We start from the raw sequence: 21,805 nt of genomic DNA, 5'->3' as shown, positions 1-21,805 counted from the left end.
AGGGATGATATTTTTTATATCACGAAAAGCCCAGCGCTTCTTTAGTTTAGAGTAATCATAATTTGAAAGGTAAAGGATATCTCCCCTCAATAACACATAAAATATGAAGATTTTTCTCACGAGTCAAATCCTTTGGCTTGGAGGAGGCTCTAATATAGATTTATACTAAAGGGACAGGCCTTTTGAGATTTTGCTTGATTCTTGGCCTTTCTGTCTGGTGGTTCACAGCGCCGCAGCCATTGTATTGTTACAAAATCCGAGAGGAATTTGAGTCACTCCGGAATCGTCCAGGTTGTGAGGGACATCTTTGACGCCTGCATCTTCGTGGAACTCAATCTCATTTAGAAAGCTTATCTCTATCTTTCAACAACTGAACGGGAAGTGGTTTAGGAAAGGACTGACTTTAGAATCTCCTGCCCTCGCCCAGCGAGAAAGGCCCCTGACCCGGCCAACCACTGAAAAAGAAAAAAGAAAGAAGAGAACGAAAGGAGAAGAGAACTTCGTATTTTTGTAATTATCGTTGAGTCATCTTTAACCTTGAATGCTATTAATAAATTCTACAGCAATAGTCCCTCGGACTCGGAAAGTAATAACGAAAATGGCTAACCCAATAGCGGATTCCGCAGCTGCCACCGTTGAAACCAATGAAGCAAATGATTGACCCATCATATCATCCAAAGAAACGGAAAATACCAAAAAGTTCAAATTCACAGCTAATAACATTGATTCAATTGGCATTGACATAATAGGAATATTTCGTCTATTAAGGAGGATTCCCCGAATACCTAAAATAAAGATAATCATAGAAAATGTGAAATATTTGATAAGATCCATTTTTCTTAGAGAACGCGGAATGTAAGAGCAATTCAAATGTTATAAGTCCAGTACGTCAGGAACGCTATGTCATTTACAACCCGGAGGAGTCCAGGGGCAGACCGACCGGATTAGGGCACCCAGGAAACCTCCACTTTTTGAAACCAATAAGGAAGGGCATAGATGGTAACTGGGTTGCCACTATCTACCTTGATCAATTCAAGTATAAGAGAAGATATCCACTCTCTGTCCTCTTCACCCAACCGTCTTAAGACGGTTCTCTTCGCCCCTGTGCATCTGAAGGGCCTGCTTTGAAGGCCCGGAAAAGCTACTGACTTAATGGACGAGGAGGTTTCGGAAAGAAGTTTGGACTTCCCGAAAGGCAGCGTCGTTCGCCTCACCAATGGCCGCGGCGGGGCGCTATTTGCTGGGGAAGAATGAAAGAATTCATATATTGACATTTCGAGAATGTTTTATGTAAAATGTAAGAGAGATTCAAATCTTAAAAATCCAGTCTTTCCGTCTCGTTACTATTCTTTTTACGGCTATTCCCATGTCCCGATCTTTATATGTTTTGGCCACGTCCATTTCCGCTCCGAAGAAGAAGGTTCAAATCTTTAAATCTTATGTCGTGAGGGATATGACCTATGTTAGGTCCATAAGATACCACAGCTTTTAGTGTTCTATGATTCACCTCCGAAAAATGAGTAGGTAGTTCGATCCTTTTGATTCTTCTCTTCCTTCTCTTCATACTAACCTTTTGGAAGGATGCGAAGCAATAGATCGACTTTATATATATAAAAGAGTTGTAAACTATAGGACTGATTATTCGAGTAGGAAGATTTCGGTTTTTATCGTTCCTTTTCTTCGATAAGAATAGGGATTTGAAATAATACAAATTTATCTTCATTCTGTTGTGCTCGGCGAAGGAACTGCCTAAGCATACTTTTTTGGATCCAAACTTCTTTGTTTTTGTTTTTTTTAAGTCTGATTTTTGCATAGAAGAACGCAACTGTTTCAAAAACCGGGATTTTAATAGTAGGCGGCATCCCCTCTTAGTTTTGAGTAGGTGGAACCATTCTGTTTTAGTTCTTCTCCACATTCTTACCGGGTAATTCAGAAATTTGCCTATTCTTTTTTCAACTAATATTTCTTTATAGAAAGATCTCCTTATTTCTTCACCGCGGATTCTTGCGTCATTTTCTTGAAAAGAGATTATATCCCCGTGGGACACTTTCAAATGAGTAATGCTTACTATTCTATTATTCACACAAACCCTTCGATGACTTATCGGCTGCCTTGCTTGAGGAATAGTTTCACAAAAATGGAGACGAACCAGAATAACGTCCGATCTTGTTTCTAGATTGAGTAGAAAAGGGATATATGAAGTTCGTTCTCTTCCTCTGTGCATCTCTGTGATGGTTAAATCTCCATGAAAAAGGGGCAACTTTCGTGTAGTTTGTAATTGGATGGAACTGTTAAGATTTTTTCTCGAATCAATCTTTCTCTTTATATATTCCTTCTTCTTCCTCAATCTTCTGAGAATGCGACGTTGTATTATTGTAAGTTCTCTGTTCCAAACATTTCCTAAAAGTAGACGAGAATTTTTAAATCGCATGGTAGATCTCGTTGAATCTGTCTTTTTAGCCACATTGGGGCTATGGGATATCGAACCCAATTCCTTCCACGACCCCCCATTCTCGTTCTCGTATAAGAATTTTTGTTGAAGCATAAAAAGCACAGCATCAGTCGAATTCACCCGGGTTGATCGGCAGGATAGCCCTACAAGTTTGAAAGCCATCTCTCAAACGCTTTAATGAAAAATATGAAAAAGCTTCAAAAAAATGGACTCAGAATGAGACCGAGTTCTGAAACCTTCTTTCACTTCTTCTCAAAAATAAGATCAATAAAGGTAAGCGAGGAGGAGAGTTCAATGCTGTTTAAAGTCCCCCTGGGATGAGACTTGTTGACTGCTTTCTTTGCTTTCACTGCTTTGAGCGGAAATTGACTCTTTCAAAGAGGAGATGCGCGCCTTAGGCTCAATAGGGAATTTTCTCTATTCGGGTTCTTTCTCTCCCGTTGGTCGATTGTCCGTCGTTTGAGTTAGCGCTGAGACTTTCTCTCCTTCACCCACCAGGGCTGGTCATGGTGACAAGAAATGCTGAAAAAAGTCAATATCTGTCAAGTTCTATTGTTTTGGCGTCTGCCTGTGGCGTTGACCCCTATCTTTCAAGTTCTACTCGCGAAGGTACGATCGCAGCGAAGGAGTAACAAACCTTCAACTCATCGAGGAAAAGGCAAGAAACTCTTTCTCTCTCTCTTAGATTTGCTCTTGACGTAGTGGCTACCACCCATTTATCTAAGACTAAGATCGATAGACGAATGCGCCCCGTGATGAAGAGAAAGTGAGATTCTGAGTCCCAGAGTATTTGACTTACTTAGTCTGGAAACTCAGCGCTGAAAGCCCGATGTTCGACTTTGAAAGCGCAACTGGGTTTGTTTGTTGCCCTTGCCCTGAAATGCGCTAAGTTTGCGATCTCGCTTCTTTGGGGCTAATGCTTGGTAGTGCCCGGACTTGCTTTCAACCCCACCGACCGTCAAAGAAAGGAGAGTGGCTGATTGAACACAATCAAGGCTTTGTCCCTCTCCGAGAATCATAGTCTCAGTGGATGCATCTTGAGGGCATACTTAAACTGTGAACCTTCTTTCTTTTATTCTTTTTTTTTTTCGACTTGCATGTGTTAAGCATATAGCTAGCCTTCCTTCTGAGCCAGGATCAAACTCTTCTTTTGACTATGATTGGGCCCTTCAGTGGTAGAACCTCGTGAACCAGGCGTACTACTTGTGACTTGCCTTTCTTCTCTGACGTCAGCCCCGTCACTGGCCTCTGTCTTGTCCGTCTGAATGGGACTCCCCCAATGGAATGGTGTTAGAGCGGCTTGGCATTCCGCCCCTATCGCGTCATCAATGAGATACGTGGATCAAGAAGCTATCTTTGTTTGAGCGGCTCTGCCTAAGGTCGAGTTACTTTCTATTGTTTTGACTTGAACGCATGTGACTCACTCGCCCGAAAGAGCGCTTTCACATACCTCATCTTCTCTTATTCATAGGCTAACGAGGACGGTTCTACCTTTGCCCTTTCCATGGGGCGGGACTGGCGAGCACTCCTTGCTTCAGACCTCTTTGATTCGATAAGATAGTTGGACTCCTCGTTAATAGGGATTCCTCCTCTCCCGAGGGCCTGAACGCGCTATTGAACCTCTCAGTAAGGTCAAATGGCATTCCGCTACTGACCTAATCGACTGTTAGACCTCCGGACAAAAAAAGATCGGAAAATATTTCATGTTCTACACCCTTTCCCTCGATTGCTTTCCATTTTGGCCTGGATACTTCTATAACAATGTCGCTACGCCCCTCTAATCAAGAAGAAAATGTGAATCAAGCCGGATAGCTTGCCTTTGTCTGAAGGTCAAGCAGCTTTTTTCCATTCAAGACTGGAAGCTAAGCAAAGTCACGAAACGTAAACTTTGACCCTGCTGATCTTCTTATTTTGGACAGTGCGATGACAGTTTTAAGGTGCTTCTCATGTACCGGTACCGGACTTTGGGTCCGATCAGGCTTCCCCTTTTACTTCTTCCGTCGGTCGAGCTGCTATCGCAGCTTTCCCCTCTTGTCGTCTGGCTTTTTCCTTTTTTCTTTGATATTTGACACTTTTTGTAACGAAAGAGAATACCTACTATAATAATACATTTTTTAAGGGAAAAAAGAAGACATGAGATCAAGTTAGAACTCTTCAATCTTCTTGCGGATCAAGAAAGAAAAGACGGCACGGAACTTGGGTAATGGCTTGTAGCTTTTCCACCTACCTATCATAAAGATCTACTTTGAGACCTGCTGAATGAAGGGCAGGCTCACTCCTCTAATGCCGTCATAGAAGAGAGCAAGATCAGGTTATTACTTCACCCCTACTATCATCAATCATAGACTTTTTTATCGAAACTGGCTTCCTGGCTGATGGCCTCTTGTGCCTCCTTGCCAACAACAATGGGAGACCGGCTGCTTTTAGTTTGCTTGCTTTCTTTATGGAAGAGAGGTGCCAGGGGAATCAATGCTCTCAGCTGAAACAGGGCTTGAAGACTTCGAAAACCTTTATGCTCTTCTTCTTCCTATCGAGTTCTCTTCTGACTTTGTTTGATTATCTCGTTCAATCTCATATTAGATATATATATTCTATATAATGAAAGGCTTTGAAAAATCCATGCTGTTCAAAGTCTTCATGTTCCGCTCCTTTCCCGGTTAGAGATAGAAGATCCTCTGATCCCTCTTAACTCAGTTGCGTAAATGATGATGCCACAGAGGGGAACCAGGTCTCTTTTGATTCTACTCAAAAATTCAATTAATGAATGAAGTGCGGTTTCACTCGTTTTCCTCTTCTTCCTTTCCTTCTCTCTCTGTTGGTGTCGTGGATACAGTCTATGAGATTCCGGTTCTTTGTCCAGTCCCGTATTTGAAGGTTGAATTTGCTTTTGCTTGAGTAGTTTGTGTAATGAAGGGAGGGACTCATCTTTGAGGTTGGAGAAGCATTCCCGATCGTATCAGGCCGGCAACTTCCAAAGCCTATCAGCCCATCTTGCCTTTCAGCCTAATCCGTCTCGGACGAAAGAAATCCTTCTTTCGGTTTGAGTGAGGGAGGTTGCTTTCTTCCTTTTCTATCGAGTCAATGGTACCTTTCAAAAAGGTCATAGGCGAGGCTTTTTCTTGCTTTTCGCCTTTCTTTTCCTTGAAGTTCAGGCCCTTTTTTGATCGAATCGTGGTAATGGCTGAAGATCGAGTTCACGTTTTTGGGCTTGTGTAAGGATTTCCCTATCGGTTAGCCGGAGAAGGGGAAATTCACTTCCTCCCTTCATTCTTCTATTCAAGTAGGAGGAAAAAGACTTTCACGCTTTATGGTCAACATTCAACGGATCTCAAATCATCCATTTCATTTCTTCAAGCTTTGCAAGCTTTCGAAGTCTTGCATTCATTTCTGTCTCATTTTCAGGTAGAGTGTATTTGGCCTCTATAGGAAGCCCCTGATCTGATGGTTGGAATTCCTATGAGGGATGCTCACCTGGAAGGAGAAGGACAAGATATTCTTCACTTAGACAGAAGATGCAGCGCGCTTAGCGTCGGAAAGATCCTTCTACATGGGTGTACTATAAAACTAGGAGAAGAACAGAACTAAACATATCAATTCTTTTGACTGGTCGTTTCGAGCTTCAAGTTTTTCTGGATTGCTAACGTGGTTCGATGACGCCGATGGAAGGAACCACTGGAGATTCATCCAACTTCGATCCCCTAAAGGTAAGTGCGAAGGCTATAGAATCCCAAAAAGTGGAAAGCTCCTTCGGCTCTAAACAGCTACTGTGCTTATTTGGTCTATCAGCTACTCGGCCAGCTACTGACCTAATTGGGAGCTTTTTTCAGTCAAGGTCGGCGGATTGAGAGGTCCTTTCCCAAGGGTGAAGATCCAACGAACACGCATTTGACCGCCTTCTTGTCCTCCCTTTGGACGCTTCGATGCACTTATTGAGCCTAACCACTTTCATTCCCGTTGAAGCATCTGCTCGATCGGGATTCGTGGACCGCTTCCCCCAAGATTCTCTATACACTGCATTCCAACAACAAGTCTGGGTTTTTAGGCTGCTCTTCAACTCACGCTCTATCCCACACGCGAGACCTGGAAACTAACAAAGGGTACTGATGTGAAGCTTCCTGCCTGATCTCCGTCCCTCGACCCTCGAGTCATTTGCGTCCTTCTGCCATCTGCTCATTTCCTATCAAACTTGCACTTTTATAAGTAAGCTGAACTTAAAATCAAGTATAAAGTCAAGTGAAAGGAGCCCACTTTCCCACTCTCCTCTCTCCCACGAACAGAAGACCAAAGATGCCCTGCGCGTGGGCCTCGTCCTCTTCTTGTATGAAAATAGAACTACACCGCTTTCTGTCAGACCAGACCCTTTTTCACTTTATACTTCTTTCCATATCAAACCAAGAGAAGGAATAAAAAAAAGATAGGGGCGAAGCGGTTTTTCTTTTCAGCAATAATCAAAGCAGCTTCACTTTTTTTTTTCGCGAAAGGGCTCATAGATTTCTTTCATACTTTCAGGTTTTTTTTTTGTCTCTCCTCATTTGTATAAAATTTGTATAAAAAGAAATCTCCATATCTGTCTTTAAAATGTATAATGCCGCTTCATCATAATGGTAAGTGACCTGTTACTGTCTCCACTTTTCATAGCCTCGTTCGCAGAAATGCTTTAATTGCTCGGAAACAAGTCTATGGGCACGCCTGAGAAGATCTCCCCGCTCTCCCTCCTCCTGGAATGGATTTGGCGGATGCTCCACAGTGAAAGACTGATTTGAATCTTGGCCGCTGATAGCAGAGGGGCCAGCGTGGTTTGGATTCGAAGGGCCGGCAGCAGGCTCTTGATTGACACTTGCTTCCGAGTAGCCGCCTGAGTAGCCGCCGGAGCTGTCTCCTAGTAGACCAGCCGCCGTCAGAGCCGCTATCCATAGCCATATAAAGCTCCAGGGCCTGACTTGCCCGGATCCTGGAGAATTGAAAAAGAAATGGAAGTCAAATAAATAAAGAAAGCATGAACCATCATGAAAAATGAAAAAGAAGAAATTGAAATACAAATAAGAGAGATGCAGGAAAAAGACTTTTTCAAAAATAAAAAAATGCATACAAGCACTTTTCATCTTCTTCACGCCGTTAACTGTTTTTTTCATCTTCTTTTTTATATTAACAGATTTTGTGTTTGTTCTTTTAAGAAAGTGTCTAGTTCTCTTTTCTTTTCGTTAGTTATGCCCTGTAAAAGTGATTGGAGTAATTCTTGCTTGACATTGCTTAAAATTTCTTTTTCAAATTGATCAATTTTGTCTAATGGCATTCGATCACAGAATCCATTGACAGCTGCATAAATGACTAGAATTTGTTTTTCAATTGGAAGTGGTTCATATTGTGGTTGTTTTGGTACTTCTGTTAGCCTTGCGCCTCTATTGAGTAATGCCTGAGTCGCAGCATCAAGGTCTGATCCAAATTGAGCAAAGGCGGCTACTTCGCGATATTGTGCCAATTCTAGTTTTGAACTTCCGCAGACTTGTTTCATAGCTTTCAACTGAGCGGCAGACCCTACGCGACTGACAGATAAACCGACGTTAATAGCCGGTCTAATTCCGCGATAAAAGAGCTCTGTTTCTAAACAGATTTGTCCGTCTGTAATGGAGATTACATTTGTAGGGATATAGGCCGATACGTCTCCAGCTTGTGTTTCAATGACGGGTAAGGCGGTCAAGCTACCTGCACCTGTCTGGTCCGATCGTTTAGCGGCTCTTTCTAATAGACGGGAATGTAAATAGAAAACATCTCCTGGGAAAGCCTCACGGCCTGGTGGTCGGCGTAACAATAATGACATTTGTCGATATGCCACGGCCTGTTTACTAAGATCATCATAGATTATTAATGCGTGCATTCCATTATCACGGAAATATTCCCCCATAGCACAACCAGAATATGGGGCCAGAAATTGCAGAGGAGCAGGATCCGAAGCGGTGGCTGCTACAAGAATGGAATATTCCAAAGCAGACGCTTCTGAAAGAATTTGAACTAATTGTGCCACAGTTGAGCGTTTCTGTCCAATCGCTACATAGACACAATACAATGTCTCACTCTCAGAGGTGGCCCTTGAGTTCATTTGCTTTTGGTTTAATATGGTATCAATAGCAATAGCTGTTTTTCCAGTTTGTCTGTCCCCGATTATAAGTTCTCGTTGACCACGGCCTATAGGAACCAAGCTATCTACCGCTTTTAATCCTGTTTGCATAGGCTCGTGCACAGATTTACGTTCAATAATCCCAGGGGCTTTGACTTCGACACGTCTTCGCTCGTGATCGCTTAGAGCCCCTCTTCCATCAATAGGTACTCCCAACGCGTCGACCACACGCCCTAGCATAGCCTTTCCCGCAGGAACATCCACAATAGATCCAGTGCGCTTGACAAGATCTCCTTCTTTAATAGCGGTATCACTACCAAAGACAACAATCCCTACATTCTCATTCTCAAGATTCATCGCTATTCCTTTAACACCGCTGGCAAATTCAACCATTTCCCCAGCTTGAATCTCGTTCAATCCATAAACACGTGCAATCCCATCTCCAACTGAGACCACTCGACCGATCTCATCCACTTGAAAATTTGTGTAAAAGTTGGTAATTCTACTTTCTAATAGACTTGTTAGTTCCGCAGCTCTGGGAGAGAATTCCATAATCAAAAAATTTTTAATATAAAAAATGGATGTAAACGTGAAAGTCAAGGAGGAATGCCACAAAAAGAAAAAGTGCGAATTGACTTTTGATTCTTCTCCAATTCTACAATGGTCTATAAGAAAAATGGAAAGAATTGGCTTTCCTTCCCGCCGCGAGTCTTTCCCAATTTTATCCCTCCTTGGGAATCCTCTGATGGAGAACGGCACCCCACCGACCATGGTGTACTCGGTTACCCAATCCATTTTCAGCCTCATCCTGAAGTTGTTGGATAAGTCGTTTCCAGTAACCACGGTAGAGGGCCTCAAAATCCTTTTCGTCATTTTTTTTTTCTCCTTTTCGCCGCTACGGAAAGTGTACTTTGTTTGTTGGTTGTTGACCAAAAAAAGCATGGGAATGGGTCTTTCATTCGCTTTTATGACATTTTACTTTTGTTCTCTTTCCTCTTTTTGCAAAAAGCCGCTCCACGGTGGTAAAGTCTCATCTTGTGTGTTGGCCGAAGTGACAATAGTCACATTGAATCCTCGAATATGTTCATTGATCTCGAAATGATCTTCCAGTTCTGGAGAGAATTCGCAAAACTCCGTTTCCATCGAGAATTGAATGGAGTTTTTCCGTATTTCGACCGGGGAATAACAGAGAGAGATTACTGTAGAGAGTCTGACCGAAAAATGAGACATTCCATGCCCTCGGAGAGTACTTTGTCGTGCGTTGTCACTGACATATCCTTTTTTGTTTTTATTTGACTCCAAGAATGGATTAGATTGAAACCACTTTCCTGTCGAATCCTTTTGTGTCTGTATGAATTTCTGACCGCACTGAATCTCCATAGCCAATTTACCATTTTTGATTATGAAAGAATAAGGTGCCTTTGGTACTACTCTTATTTCACACAATCGAGGAACTTCCATAACGTTGGCGTGATTCGCTTTGAGCAACGGATCCTGACATGATACATCTTCGTAATGAAAATGGAGTGGAAAGAGAAACATGAGTTTACCTTCTTTTACATTCTCAATAAGCACTCTTTTGTGAACTATCTGCTAACAATCAAAAAGATAGTTGGTTGAAATGCGTTCCCCACGGAGCGAGCGGAGCAAAGCGAAGCGGACTTGAACATTGCGGTAAGGTTTTGCTTCTTTGTAATGTATTGAAGTGAGCCAGGACACGAACGCTTAAAAAAAGAGGGCTAATTCTTTCTTAGCGCAGAATCCCCCTTTCTTCCCAGAACAAAAAGAAAATCACACTGAAAAGAAAAAGGGGAAGAGTGAGTGAGAGAAAGAGCACTTCGGTCAGAAGCTGATACCACACATTCAAGCCAATGAAGAAGAAGGGCATAAGCAAGACGAATCGAGTTCTCTTTATATTATACGCAATTTCGAAAGGGAGCCCTAGTGGAGTTGACGGTAGAGGAAGGCGGAATTCGTATTTGCCTTCGTGCTGGGGCCGACATCTGAGCCTTATCCGTCTGAATAGGGTGTGATTCCGAAGCATAGCTGACAGGCGGGCTAGCTAACCAAAAGAAAAGAAGAGGTCAAGCACGAGGTTATGAACAAATAGAAGAATAAGAGTGTAATGGGTACGGCACGGCTATTCCGAATGCAAGCTTTAACAGAGTAGAGCGAGGCTCAGATTAAGTTTCCGATTGAGGTATTTGCTTCCTTTGCAGCCTGTGCCGATGTCGAATATCTTCCATTTTTTTGAGTGCCTTTCTTACTGGATTGACAGCTTTACGTACTTTTCGAAAGAGGGTAAGTCAGCCTCATATGGATGTAAACCCGATAGGAGAAAGAAGCACAAGCGACTCGCCCTCAGTGAAAACTCTGACTGGCGAGGGGTTTGTTTTTCCAGTAAATTATAGAAAACAGTACTCAGGCCCAACCCAGTTAGCTTCCTTTAGCTGCTCCGGTATCGGCATCGGCAACATTCACAGTTGAGCTGATTCTATCACTCTCACTTGCAGCCTAGTCTGTAACAAGAACCATGGCATTCGATGCTTCCACCCGAAAAAGGAAAATAAAAGGGAGTTCTTCAAAGAAAGATCCCAGCAGCGGCGAATAGGATCACTCATAATCAAAGAGCTTTTATTACATTGCATCAACTGCGGCATTTGAACGAGTTGAAGCCTCTTCTATTGCATCAATTGCTTGCTTTTTACTCATTCTTTTTATTGACAATCTCAGTCTATCAGAAGCATGCTTACTTCCTTCCTTACCTGACTTTATAAAGAGAATAGAATGCCACTCAAATCAATGGCCATGCCCGAAAGATTTGAATCAAGGAATTTCCTATCCTTGGGCTGTCACTGTCCTTCTGGGATGAGACTGACTTTTTTTCTTTGGTTTTGGACTTTTCAGCTCCGCGAAAAAGTTTCATTATTGCAGTTAGCTCAACTCTAAAGGTAGTTCAATCACCGGTAAATTGACTTAGTAAGAGAACGGGACCGACTTATGCTGTTATAGTTATATTGTCAGTTTTTCAATCAAGCTATTTCTATTGAATCTGCGGCAAAGTATGACGGACTAGGATTTTTTGACCTGAGACCCGAAGTGGAAGAAAGTCGATTCAGTTTGAAAGGTATGGTTAAGTCAACCGAGCGTTATACGCGTAAAGGAAGGGCAGGCAAAGGTAAGTAACATTAACAAATAAATACAGCCATGTTCGCTTACCCCCTTTCCTACCAATGATACAAGAATGAGTACCTCATACCCGAACCCCCTATTCTTGCTTCCACTTGAGGAGACTGACTTGCGCCATAAGTACTATACCCGGGAGAAGAAGGAAAGGCTAGGTCCCTGTGACACTGCCCATTATAGCTTGATCTGACCGAACTCGCTATAATGGAAGAACAGCTTTTTCGTATTAAAAAATCCATATTTTCAAAGTGACCCTTGCGCTGGGTCTTTCTCGCCTTGGCTTGGCCTTTGCCTGTGAAATTAATTAATTGATTTACAACCACCCTCACTCCCACTTGAAGTGCGAACAATGAGTTAGCCGCTCGGGCCTAACGACTAATTAGTCCCTCACTAAAGGTATGCTTTGCAATTTGCATAAGTGATCTTCGAAATGACTGATGGCGTCCTTATCCCTGTTTACCCTCGGAACCTCCAGACTAACATTGAATTTGGATTGGAGTGCTACCTTTCCGCGCGTCTGCCAACTCCTTCTTGTCGTCTAAGTCATCTATCATAACCAGTCTTTGAAGGAATTCTGAGTGGAAATAGGGGAAGAGAATCAAGCTCTCTATAGTGAAGTTTTCACAAGTAAACTACTTCTCTGCCCTTGTGGTCTAGTCCCCGTACTAGCGACTGAGCTACGGATACTCTTTTTTACGAAATAGTCATCTTCTTTTTCGCCGCATGAGTTGCCTAGCCACAAAAGGACTACTGACGTCTATTCGTTCGCGCACCTTGCGAAACGGGCAAGAAAGAAAAAGTAAGTTGCAAGTCGAGAAAGAGAGAAAGAACTGAACTTCCTAAAAGGAGAAGTGATCAAAGACGCCCTCGTAAAGCCCCACAGAGAAGGAAGAGAGTAAGTAGAAAGCGAAGGAAAATGACAAAGGCTAACCAACTGAGAGAGATACGGAAGACTGAATAAGCTTCCTAAAAAACCTTTCCTGTCACGGGAGTACCACCCCAAAACAGACTACTACTGACTATCCCAGGCGATAGTGGAATAAGGCCAATCCTCTTCTCCCTACTCCTCCGGTTCATCCGTTAGACCGGTCCATTTCTCTTTTTTATTATAAGACAGAAGAAGAGTTATCCCATTTGAAGTTTTCCCATTTTGTCCCAAACCCCCAAACTAAGACATCTACCTTATCACCATTCCGAATCGTCACGGACATTGAAGACTTAATCGCACCGATTTCAGAGACTGTTCTGCTTGCCGTGAAAGACTTCGATCCTACGGTTTCCTAATGACGCGACTTTCGGATTCTTTTTCCCGATTTATGGAACAGGTTGTGTGATGAAAAGGAGCCCTTAATCAGCTTAAACAATTAAAGAAAGCTCAACTTACCTATTTGACTATAGAACGGCTCTTGGTGGAAAGGTGTAAAGAAGAATTGAATGCCGGCTATTGCTTGATCTTTTCCCGCATCTATCTGACGTTAGGAAGGCTGGCTGGCCGGAAACAACCAACTACTGCATAAAGGACAGAAGGATAGGACTGAAACTAAGCGCAAAATGCGGAAAGAAATCGATTGAATCCAAGCCACGTGAGTCAACTCGGGGTCTACTAGCGCTTTCCCGAGGGTGGTATCCAAGGCATAAACGGGTTCTAAAGTCACAAGCCACGGCGCGTTAGCGCATCCATTTTCTTGCTTGATGCTTACCAATTGGTCATGAACATCGTAAGTAGCTGCTCTTCGCGAATCCCAGCCCCGGATGCTTACCTATACCCGTAGTCTCAGCCACCCCTACTCGCTTTTAGCCCAATACCGAAGAAAGAGTTCCGGAATTCTTAATTATGGGGGTCGTCGAAATAATAAGAAAGACTCTTTCTACGTAAAATACCATTTATAAGCATTTCAATTGAGAGGCCAGAGTTGGTCATTATTTCTTTCTCCCGCTCTTAAATGGATGAAATTTGAATGATGAATCTATTTTTTATCCTTTTTGCTAATAAATCCGAATTCTCGTGAATAATATCAGGATATATGCGATTTTAATAAGCAGTACCGATTCGATTAAGTTTTAAATAATCAGGAATCCTACTTTCGTTTTTATCCGAAAGATTTGAAAACAAGAATTTATATTTAACTTGATCATTATTTGCTGATGTACTATAAATAGATCTTCTTTCCACAGAAAGAGAGTGGGCGTTCATTTGATCTTGATCCTTATGTAGTGAAAAAGTGCCTCTACTGGATTTGCACGAGCTTACCGCTAATATCCATCAATGGCTTGTTTTTGGTAAGAGATGGGCATTACTATACGTAAATTCAGGTGCATGGTATACATCGGTACTCCAGTGCATTTCTCCTTCTGAGTCGGAATAAATATGTTTTCGAACCTTCTCTTTCAAATTAAAAGTGTATGCTCCCGCGCAAATTTCAGCAAGAACTTGTTCTGATTTTACATATTGATCATTTTTAACTAAAAGAAAAGTTTTTGGTGGAATAGTCACGTTATGTAGAGTATCTTGACTCTCAATAGTGACATACAAGTCTATATAACATAGAAAAGCAGGATGCCCATGACGTGTACGTGTGGGAAATTCTGCAGTACCTCCTGTGAATACTCCACCGGTATGAAACGTTCTGTCTGTTAGTTGAATGCCCGGCTCTCCAATGGATTGGCCCGAAATAAGACCTACTCTCCCAATTCGACCAGGTCGCCGTGAGTAGGACGTAGGCCATAACATAATCGACAGATCCTTCACGTACTCTTACAAGTAAAAGGAGTTCGAATCGATATTGGTTGTGTTCGAAAGTTTATGAATCGATTGACAAGTCCAATCCCAATATCTTTCTTTCGAATAGCAATGCATCGTAGACTCATTCATATCTATATTGTCCGCTAATACACGATCAATTAATGTTTAGATAAAAATTCTTTCCGGTATTCTCTCTTGGGGGCTCTACGTTCTTTAAGGACAAGTCCAATCTGTATGTCGTTAATTATTCGGTTATATCCTTCTGGACCTCCTGTTATCCCACTCCGGCCCTAACACTCCCCCAATCGCCTGTTAGGCATTACAGACGTTCCTCCATTCATCTAACCAATGGATTAGAGAGGTGTCACCGTGTCCTTTTATTTTAGATGGACTGGCTACTCTCTCTCTCATTTTTTTGTTTTGTGTGATTGGAAGGCACCTCCGCCGTCGTAAACGGGAGTAGCATCTCTTTGGTAAATGGCGAACCGATATACATACTGGCTTATGCGTGAACCAGGTTGGGTAGCATTTGGTACCAGATGATAATTCCGTTGCACACTCCCGATCCCTACCTCTGAAGCCCCCGCCGATCTTCCCTCAGCGATTGGGTTAACGTAAACTCGACCCGAATTCGAAGTAGTATCGGATGATACTGGGATGTGGGGCCTCCTTGGTGGCACCGACGAGGATTTCATACCTTTTAGACCAGGAGAGGTTTTTTCCTTCTTTCAACTGAAATTTTGAGTGAAGTTGTTGATGAACGAGAGTTCGTGCCAGGCCGTGTGCGATCTGACGTCGGAAAGAGGATCCTACACATTTATCTTGCTACGTGTCGATTGGAAGACGCCTTGCCGAGGCTCTGAACACTCCCTCAAACATCTGTCTGTTGGCATTTTTTATCTTTTTTTTTGTTTGGCACCAACTCTTTCCTCTGTGCAAACAGGGGTGGAGGAATAAAACCTCGCGCATCTGAGCTTCTTATCATTACAGTTTGACGTTTACTTAAATAGTTCACTTCGTTATTAGGTGTGTCCAAAGAGGCAACCTCATTGGAACAGTGTACATAGGATATTCTTTATATAGATATAGTAGTTCACTTCATATTCATGCTCTCAACAGTAGTGCCTAACTACTGTGATTGAGTTAATATTTTGGTGACGTGTGGATAACAGACGACATAAGGCTGACTCTTTTGGGAACGAGCAAGGGGATCCCCGCAGCGATCCAAAGGATGACGAAAATCATTCTCTTTACAGTATACTGATTATACAAGTTCGGTACTATGGTTCACTGAATTCCATTTTCTTTTTTGATTTCACGAGCTAGCCAGAAAGTAGCGTAAGCGTAGTAACGAAGATTCTATAGTGATCCACTGAAATCGGCCTCGGGTGACGCCTCTCCGCTCGGAGAATTCCTCCCTTGGTCGTTAAGGTGGGATAAAACCTGCAACTAATGCTCTATCTCTGTCGTCGAATACTTTATACTCACTTTCAATGGTAGGATCAACTCTCGCATCCCCAGAGTGGAAGACGAGCCCGCCCTTCTTGGAGTTAGAAGGGGTCCGGTATCAGCAAGACCAGCCCAATCATCTTGGTACAGCGAGTTCCCCCCTACCCACTATTTGGAAAAAAAGCTTGCCATAGCAGCTCAAACCCCCGATCGTCAAATGGGAATGATAAAACGCCCTAGCCCCCAATTCCGAACAAAAGCTTTGATTGGACCGAGGATAGAAGGAGGGCTAAGCTCAACTCAAAGATGCCATTCGATAGAGCTCCTTCTCCTATTGATTAACGTCCTGAACCACCAGGAGCTATTCTTTCGAAAAGAGCTTCTTCGTACACAATTATTCTTTGTTTCGAATCAGAGATCAAGGGGCGTAGCGGTCTCTCACGGGGCGGTAACTACCTCCAAAACGAGGTAAGAAAGAAGCAGTTTTTCATTCAACGTCAGGGGGCTTACCGTCAGTGATTCCGGCCTTTCATCGCCGGTTCCTTCGTATGGAAGGTGATCGCGGTGATAGACTGGTGATATTCTATCTCTCGGTCTTCTCGTTGGGGAAGCTGGGGGTTGTTGCCAAGCGCAATGACTATCAATATGCTTCTTTTGTTGAATCCTTATCAAAAGGATAAAAGGATCAGGTATAGGAAGGACTGATTGCAGGAGAACAATCTATATCAAGGATGGTAGCTGACTAGCACTCAAAAGAAGGTACTCCTCTTGTCTTCCCTGACAATAGGTACATCTTGAAAGCGGAACTCAAATGCCCCATACCTGGTCTTCCTTCATCCATGATGCGTGCCCAGCGTCAGCCAAAGGGCTGATTCAATATCACCTACGTCGTGAACAGAGAAAGCCTCCATCTACCACCCCGGTTCGAGAGACAGAGATCCACAATCACAAAGTCAACCAAGAATAGCAGATGCGTTACCTGTAGACCCAGTACCTCCCCTCCAGTTCAGAATCAGCCCGCAGTTCCTGAACCTGTGGATCACTACGAGAAAGAGATATGAAAAAAGCCTCCTTCATAAGAAAGATATTTGAAAAAGCCCTCCTTCTTAAACAAGTCAAAAAAGTAAGAATCGGGATCACGGTTGGTTGTTGGAACTCTGACCCTCGACAGCGTCTGGTTCGGCGGATGCTTCTGTTCGCGCTTGGCTTCTTTTTCTTTGTTGTAAAGTGCATACTAAAGATACAGCTATGTGTTTGCTTTTGAATCGAATAAGGCTGGTAACTCAGTTTCTGCTTAAGAAAAGTTGCTTACTTCTTAGGAGTTGGAAGCGGTGATGCTTTTCTCTTTGTCCCCACTGATAGAGAGCTGGGAGTGCTTATCCCGAAAAACATATATTAACTCGTTCAGCAACGGCTTATCCAAAATCTGCTTTATTGCTTGGAGTTTGATTAACGTCCTGACGAAGCTCTAAAAGAGTTGCTTCCCTGTCCTTTCTATAGTATGTCGCTGACTTTGATGCCCGTGTCCTTCTTCCAAGATCTTCACTGGCCGGCCGGAAAAGGTTAAGGGATACGCCTGCCCTTACAGATGCCTTGCTATCCCTTGGTACAAAAAATCCATGAGTAAGTCCTTGAAGCTTCTGAGCTCACCCTCAGGCTCTTTGACTCCTGAGATAGACAGGAAGAGTCAAGCTAACTGAGAGAGGTGACGTACTTCCCTTTGGGAAAAAACCTCGTCTTCTACCTGAAATGTGTCTTCACGGGGTACGAATAAAGGATACATGGCTTTAACTCGTCTTTGATCTCTTCTGCTTTGATCTGCCTGAAGTCCCACAGGGATTGGACTCTGCAACTCTCTTTTGCCTTCCTTTACGGGAAAGTATAACGACGGAAAAAGTGCAGTTGGTGCGGCGGATTGGGTTCTATAATAGGTAACTGTGACTAAAAGGGCTGGCGTAACAGGCAGGAAAAAACTATCTTGATCTCGGTAGGGCAAGGCTGGTGACGGGAACGGTAGGGAAAGACAGGAGCTACTCTAAGTCCGGGTTCAGATAGATTAGTTACAAGGGGATATTTTGACCTCATTTGGGGGCAATTCTCAACGAAAGTTCTGGGCTTTGAGAGAAAGAAAATTGGCTGCCTGTGACCAAAAGACTTGAATGCTATAAGATAAGAGAAAGACAAAGGGATCGCTCCACTTGGGGCCGGAAGGACATGACTTTATGTCGAAGGAAGGTTAAGACTTGCTGACGGTTTCTCCGCTTTTTCACTTGGAGCAGGAAAGCCAGTGGAGTACCTTTTTACAAGGGATAGTCATTCTGGTGAGGCTTCTTCCTTAAGAGTGGAATTGATAGGTTCATCCTTGTCTATGAAGGGGCCCCTAGTTGCTGAAAAAGAAGAAGGGTTTACAATCTCAGGTTAAACCCCGGCAGTGAGCCCAATTCCTTAATAAGAACTGGGAGTCGTAACGTCACCAGATAGAAACCCCGAAGAGCGAAAAGAGGAAAGAGAGAATCGGCATAGGTCCCTGGAAAGCCTGATGAGATCACCATTGGGACCGGTACTGCTACTATCTTACCCCCTGTAAAGTAAACACTTTCAAAAACGCCAGCTGGATCTCAAACTGGAGAAAGATAACTCCCCATGGCTGGGAACTCACAATCGATAGAGGGGCTTGCCACACAAAGTCCAGAAGTAGCTTGATTCTCTTCTTAGGAAAATGATCTTCCTTTCCGTCTCGTCTTCATTCCCCTTTTACTGCAACTGCAAGAGAAGGGGCTGGGGATTAGCTGAGCTCGAAGGCAGATGTAATGGCACTTTCTTTTTCCGAACTGGCTAAAAAAGAACTCACTTGCTCAATGGCTGACAAAAGGGCTTACCCTACGACTGCTAGCTTTTACTTGAAGGAGATTTAAAAGGCTTCCTTCCTTGCCGGAGTGAGGCAATGAAAATTGGATGCCTTCCTTTCTTTAGTTAGGAAGAATTTATATGCCAGTTTTCTCATTGAGAGGTATACTAGGGTTCAGTTAAAAGTCTTGAGAAGAGGGTGCCGCCTTGGCACCTCGAAGTCTCTCTGTGTCCTTAAGCGACACCTCTTCGGCCGTCTGGCGTCTTTCTTTAATTGGTCGAAGCGCGAAGTTACCCTCTTCAAACTCTACGAGCGCTACCTCTCCTATCCGCTTCTCTACAAGGTCTACTTTCTTCTTCCTTAAGACCGAGCCAAGCCTGACGGTTGTTTAAGTGGGGTTGGGCGTTGTCGTTGCGTTCCTGCCACCTCTTGGCAAACTGCTGAAGTTCGACACAGAGCTTTTTGTTTGTTAAGTTATAGCAGCACTGAGCAAGATCCAACAGCTCCAGTCCTTCTGGTTTGCACTAAAGTGCCTTAAGTAGCCCTCGAGGAGTCCGTTTCTTTTCTCCGGCTGAGCTTTCAAAGATATACCGACCATAGGTATCTTACCATCAGAGACCGACAGTCGTTTTCGTCTATTTCCGACCTCTTGCATTGCATTACCATAACGAAAGGTAAAATGAATGCAAAAAAGAGATCTTTCTCTTGTGATTCGGAATGAACCTTTCTCGGTGGAAGAAAGAAAGGAATAGGAATGAATTCCTATGGAGCATCCAGGAACAAGAAGATTCAATCGGACGACGAATTCTTACGTGGTGCAAGGAAAGAAAAGATCCGCTTCCACGATTTCATCTATATCGAATCAAAATCTCAGAATAGTTTATATAGTCATGATTCAATTCAGGTGCACTGACTTTTCTTTCTCATTTTTCGGATCTGATTGGAACAATCAATTAAGAAGTAGGAAGACTTTGGCGGCGATTCATAAAGATATTCATAATGCTATAACGAATATCTATGTCCCAGGACATCAAATATGAATAATGAAAGATGAGGAAGAGTATACCCTGTAGTGACCATAAAAGTTTCCCTAATCGACTACTTCTCATTATAATGAACATTCCACTTCTAAAAATAAAAACTACTCGCAAGGGGGTTACCTTTTTTTCATATCTATATCCTCTTTTGAAAAATTCAGACTAAGACAGGAGTTTCGTGGAAAGGAAATCTTTCTCGGATTTGAACCGATGACTTAAGTCAGCCTCTTTCTGTTGGAACCAGAAAGGGATTGAGCTGCACGAAAGCCGTTTCGCTAACGCTTGGAATTTTCTTTCTCCTTTAAAGTAAAGAGCGTGACTCTACCGCTTAGTTCAAAGGGCCCTTTTTTTTTATTCAATTCATGAATTAGTCTACGTCAGTTCACTACAATATTATATTATAATAATAGTTTCATTCGTGTCTCTGTTACAACACGGCGAAATTCAATAGTTCGAATGAAATATTTCCATAAAATAGATATATAAGAAAAATGAGGCGCCTCATTTTTCTGGGATTGTAGTTCAATCGGTCAGAGCACCGCCCTGTCAAGGCGGAAGCTGCGGGTTCGAGCCCCGTCAGTCCCGACAAAAGATAAAAAAAAAAAATGCCTCTCTCCATTTTCTGTGAAAAAAGGGGGGGGGGAAGGTACAACATTTGACTGGACCGCCTTACTAAAAAAAGAAAGGTAATATTCTTATGAAAGAAAAAAAAGAACTCAAGTTTCAGTCTTAGTTCTAGCACGTTGCACTCTTGAGCCCTCTGATCACTTGGTCAGTACCAATCAACAGACCTAATGCTATCTCAAAAGAATAGATGCTCCTGCTCTAACCTCTAAAACCTGAAGAAGATTCAAGCCCTTCTCAGCGTGTATGATGCCCTGATGCTGTTATCCGATATCTTCACTGCCTTAAGTTCAGGGATTTTGAAGCTTCACGCAAGGGCTTATGACTGGCTTCAATCAAATACTCTGGCTTTCGAACTCGATTTTACTTCCTCCTGCTTTCAATCTCTTACCTGCTATCAAATGAACTTGATGGAATGGAACTTCCAAGAAAACTCCCATGCTTATCTCATCTTGACACAATGTCCTAATAATCCCATTCTTTTTTGGTTAACAATACAAAACAATAAGGAATCCCCTCTTAAAAAAAGTGCTGTCAGGGAAAAAAATATGACTATCTTTCCCATGACTACTTTTCTTAATATCATTGATAAGAATGCCGACAACGCTTCAATTGCTTCAGTTGGACTTGCTGTTGGTATTGGAATCCTTTTCTTCGCGCTCCAAAAAAAATGGAGGCTTCTTTCACGCGCCGAGGAGCCTGTAGCCCGTCGGGTTACATAATATGGTAATGAACTTGACATTCAAAATGTTCCTGTCTTGACTCAGGAACAGTATCTGGACGAGATATCGAAAAAACTTGAATTCCTTTGTCTCAATCATGGTATTGAAACACTTCCCGGGGGTCACTCCTGGAATGAACTGGCACAATCTGTAATTTCTTCAATCAATTCTGATATTACAGATCTATCCACTCTCGCCTATGTGCATGCCCTCTTATTAGAGGGAGGGGGTGGTTACAATTATGTTGTGACCAAAGCTCTTGAACTAATAATGATTTGGGGTCACTAGTTAAGTAATATCCATTGTTGTATGCTAACGTTCTTTTTTCATTTTTTCTGACTTCCTTCGGCAGCCTTTGACTACTCCTGAGTTTACCCTGGGCTTGAATGCCGTTGTTGTTTTGGCGTCAGAGGCCCCGAAAGACGCGCAGTGAATGGGCAGGACTTCGTTCACGCAGCCGTTTGTTTGGGGGGCCCTTGTCATGGTGATTGGTTTGGTTGCTTTCCGTGATAAGGGGAAAGGGAGCGGCGAGGAGGCCCCTTTCACCAGATTACTTAACTTACTGGAATTCATTCCACGTACAGGAACTGGGTTAACAAAAGGGGTGAAGAACTACAAAGATCTGAAAC

General features: G+C 42.9%; 1 protein-coding gene and 1 non-coding gene across 2 annotated transcripts; one reads left to right on the top strand and one right to left on the bottom strand.

Annotated features, from left to right (window-relative positions):
• Positions 1-7,592: 7,592 nt before the first annotated feature.
• On the bottom strand, positions 7,593-9,119 carry LOC122102260 (ATP synthase subunit alpha, mitochondrial). The gene has a single exon (XM_042672875.1). It carries the CDS (start codon positions 9,117-9,119, stop codon positions 7,593-7,595), a length of 1,527 nt encoding a protein of 508 aa, XP_042528809.1.
• An 11,222-nt stretch (positions 9,120-20,341) lies between these two features.
• Trnad-guc lies at positions 20,342-20,415 on the top strand. The gene has a single exon. It is a non-coding gene; the product is annotated as a tRNA-Asp (tRNA).
• The last annotated feature ends 1,390 nt before the right edge of the window (positions 20,416-21,805 follow it).

This window comes from Dipodomys spectabilis, unplaced genomic scaffold, assembly GCF_019054845.1.
Source record: "Dipodomys spectabilis isolate Male_0828 unplaced genomic scaffold, ASM1905484v1 ptg000782l, whole genome shotgun sequence".
Lineage (NCBI taxonomy): Eukaryota > Metazoa > Chordata > Mammalia > Rodentia > Heteromyidae > Dipodomys > Dipodomys spectabilis.
Note: the sequence above shows the minus strand (reverse complement) of the source record. Positions and strands in the feature narration are given on the sequence as shown.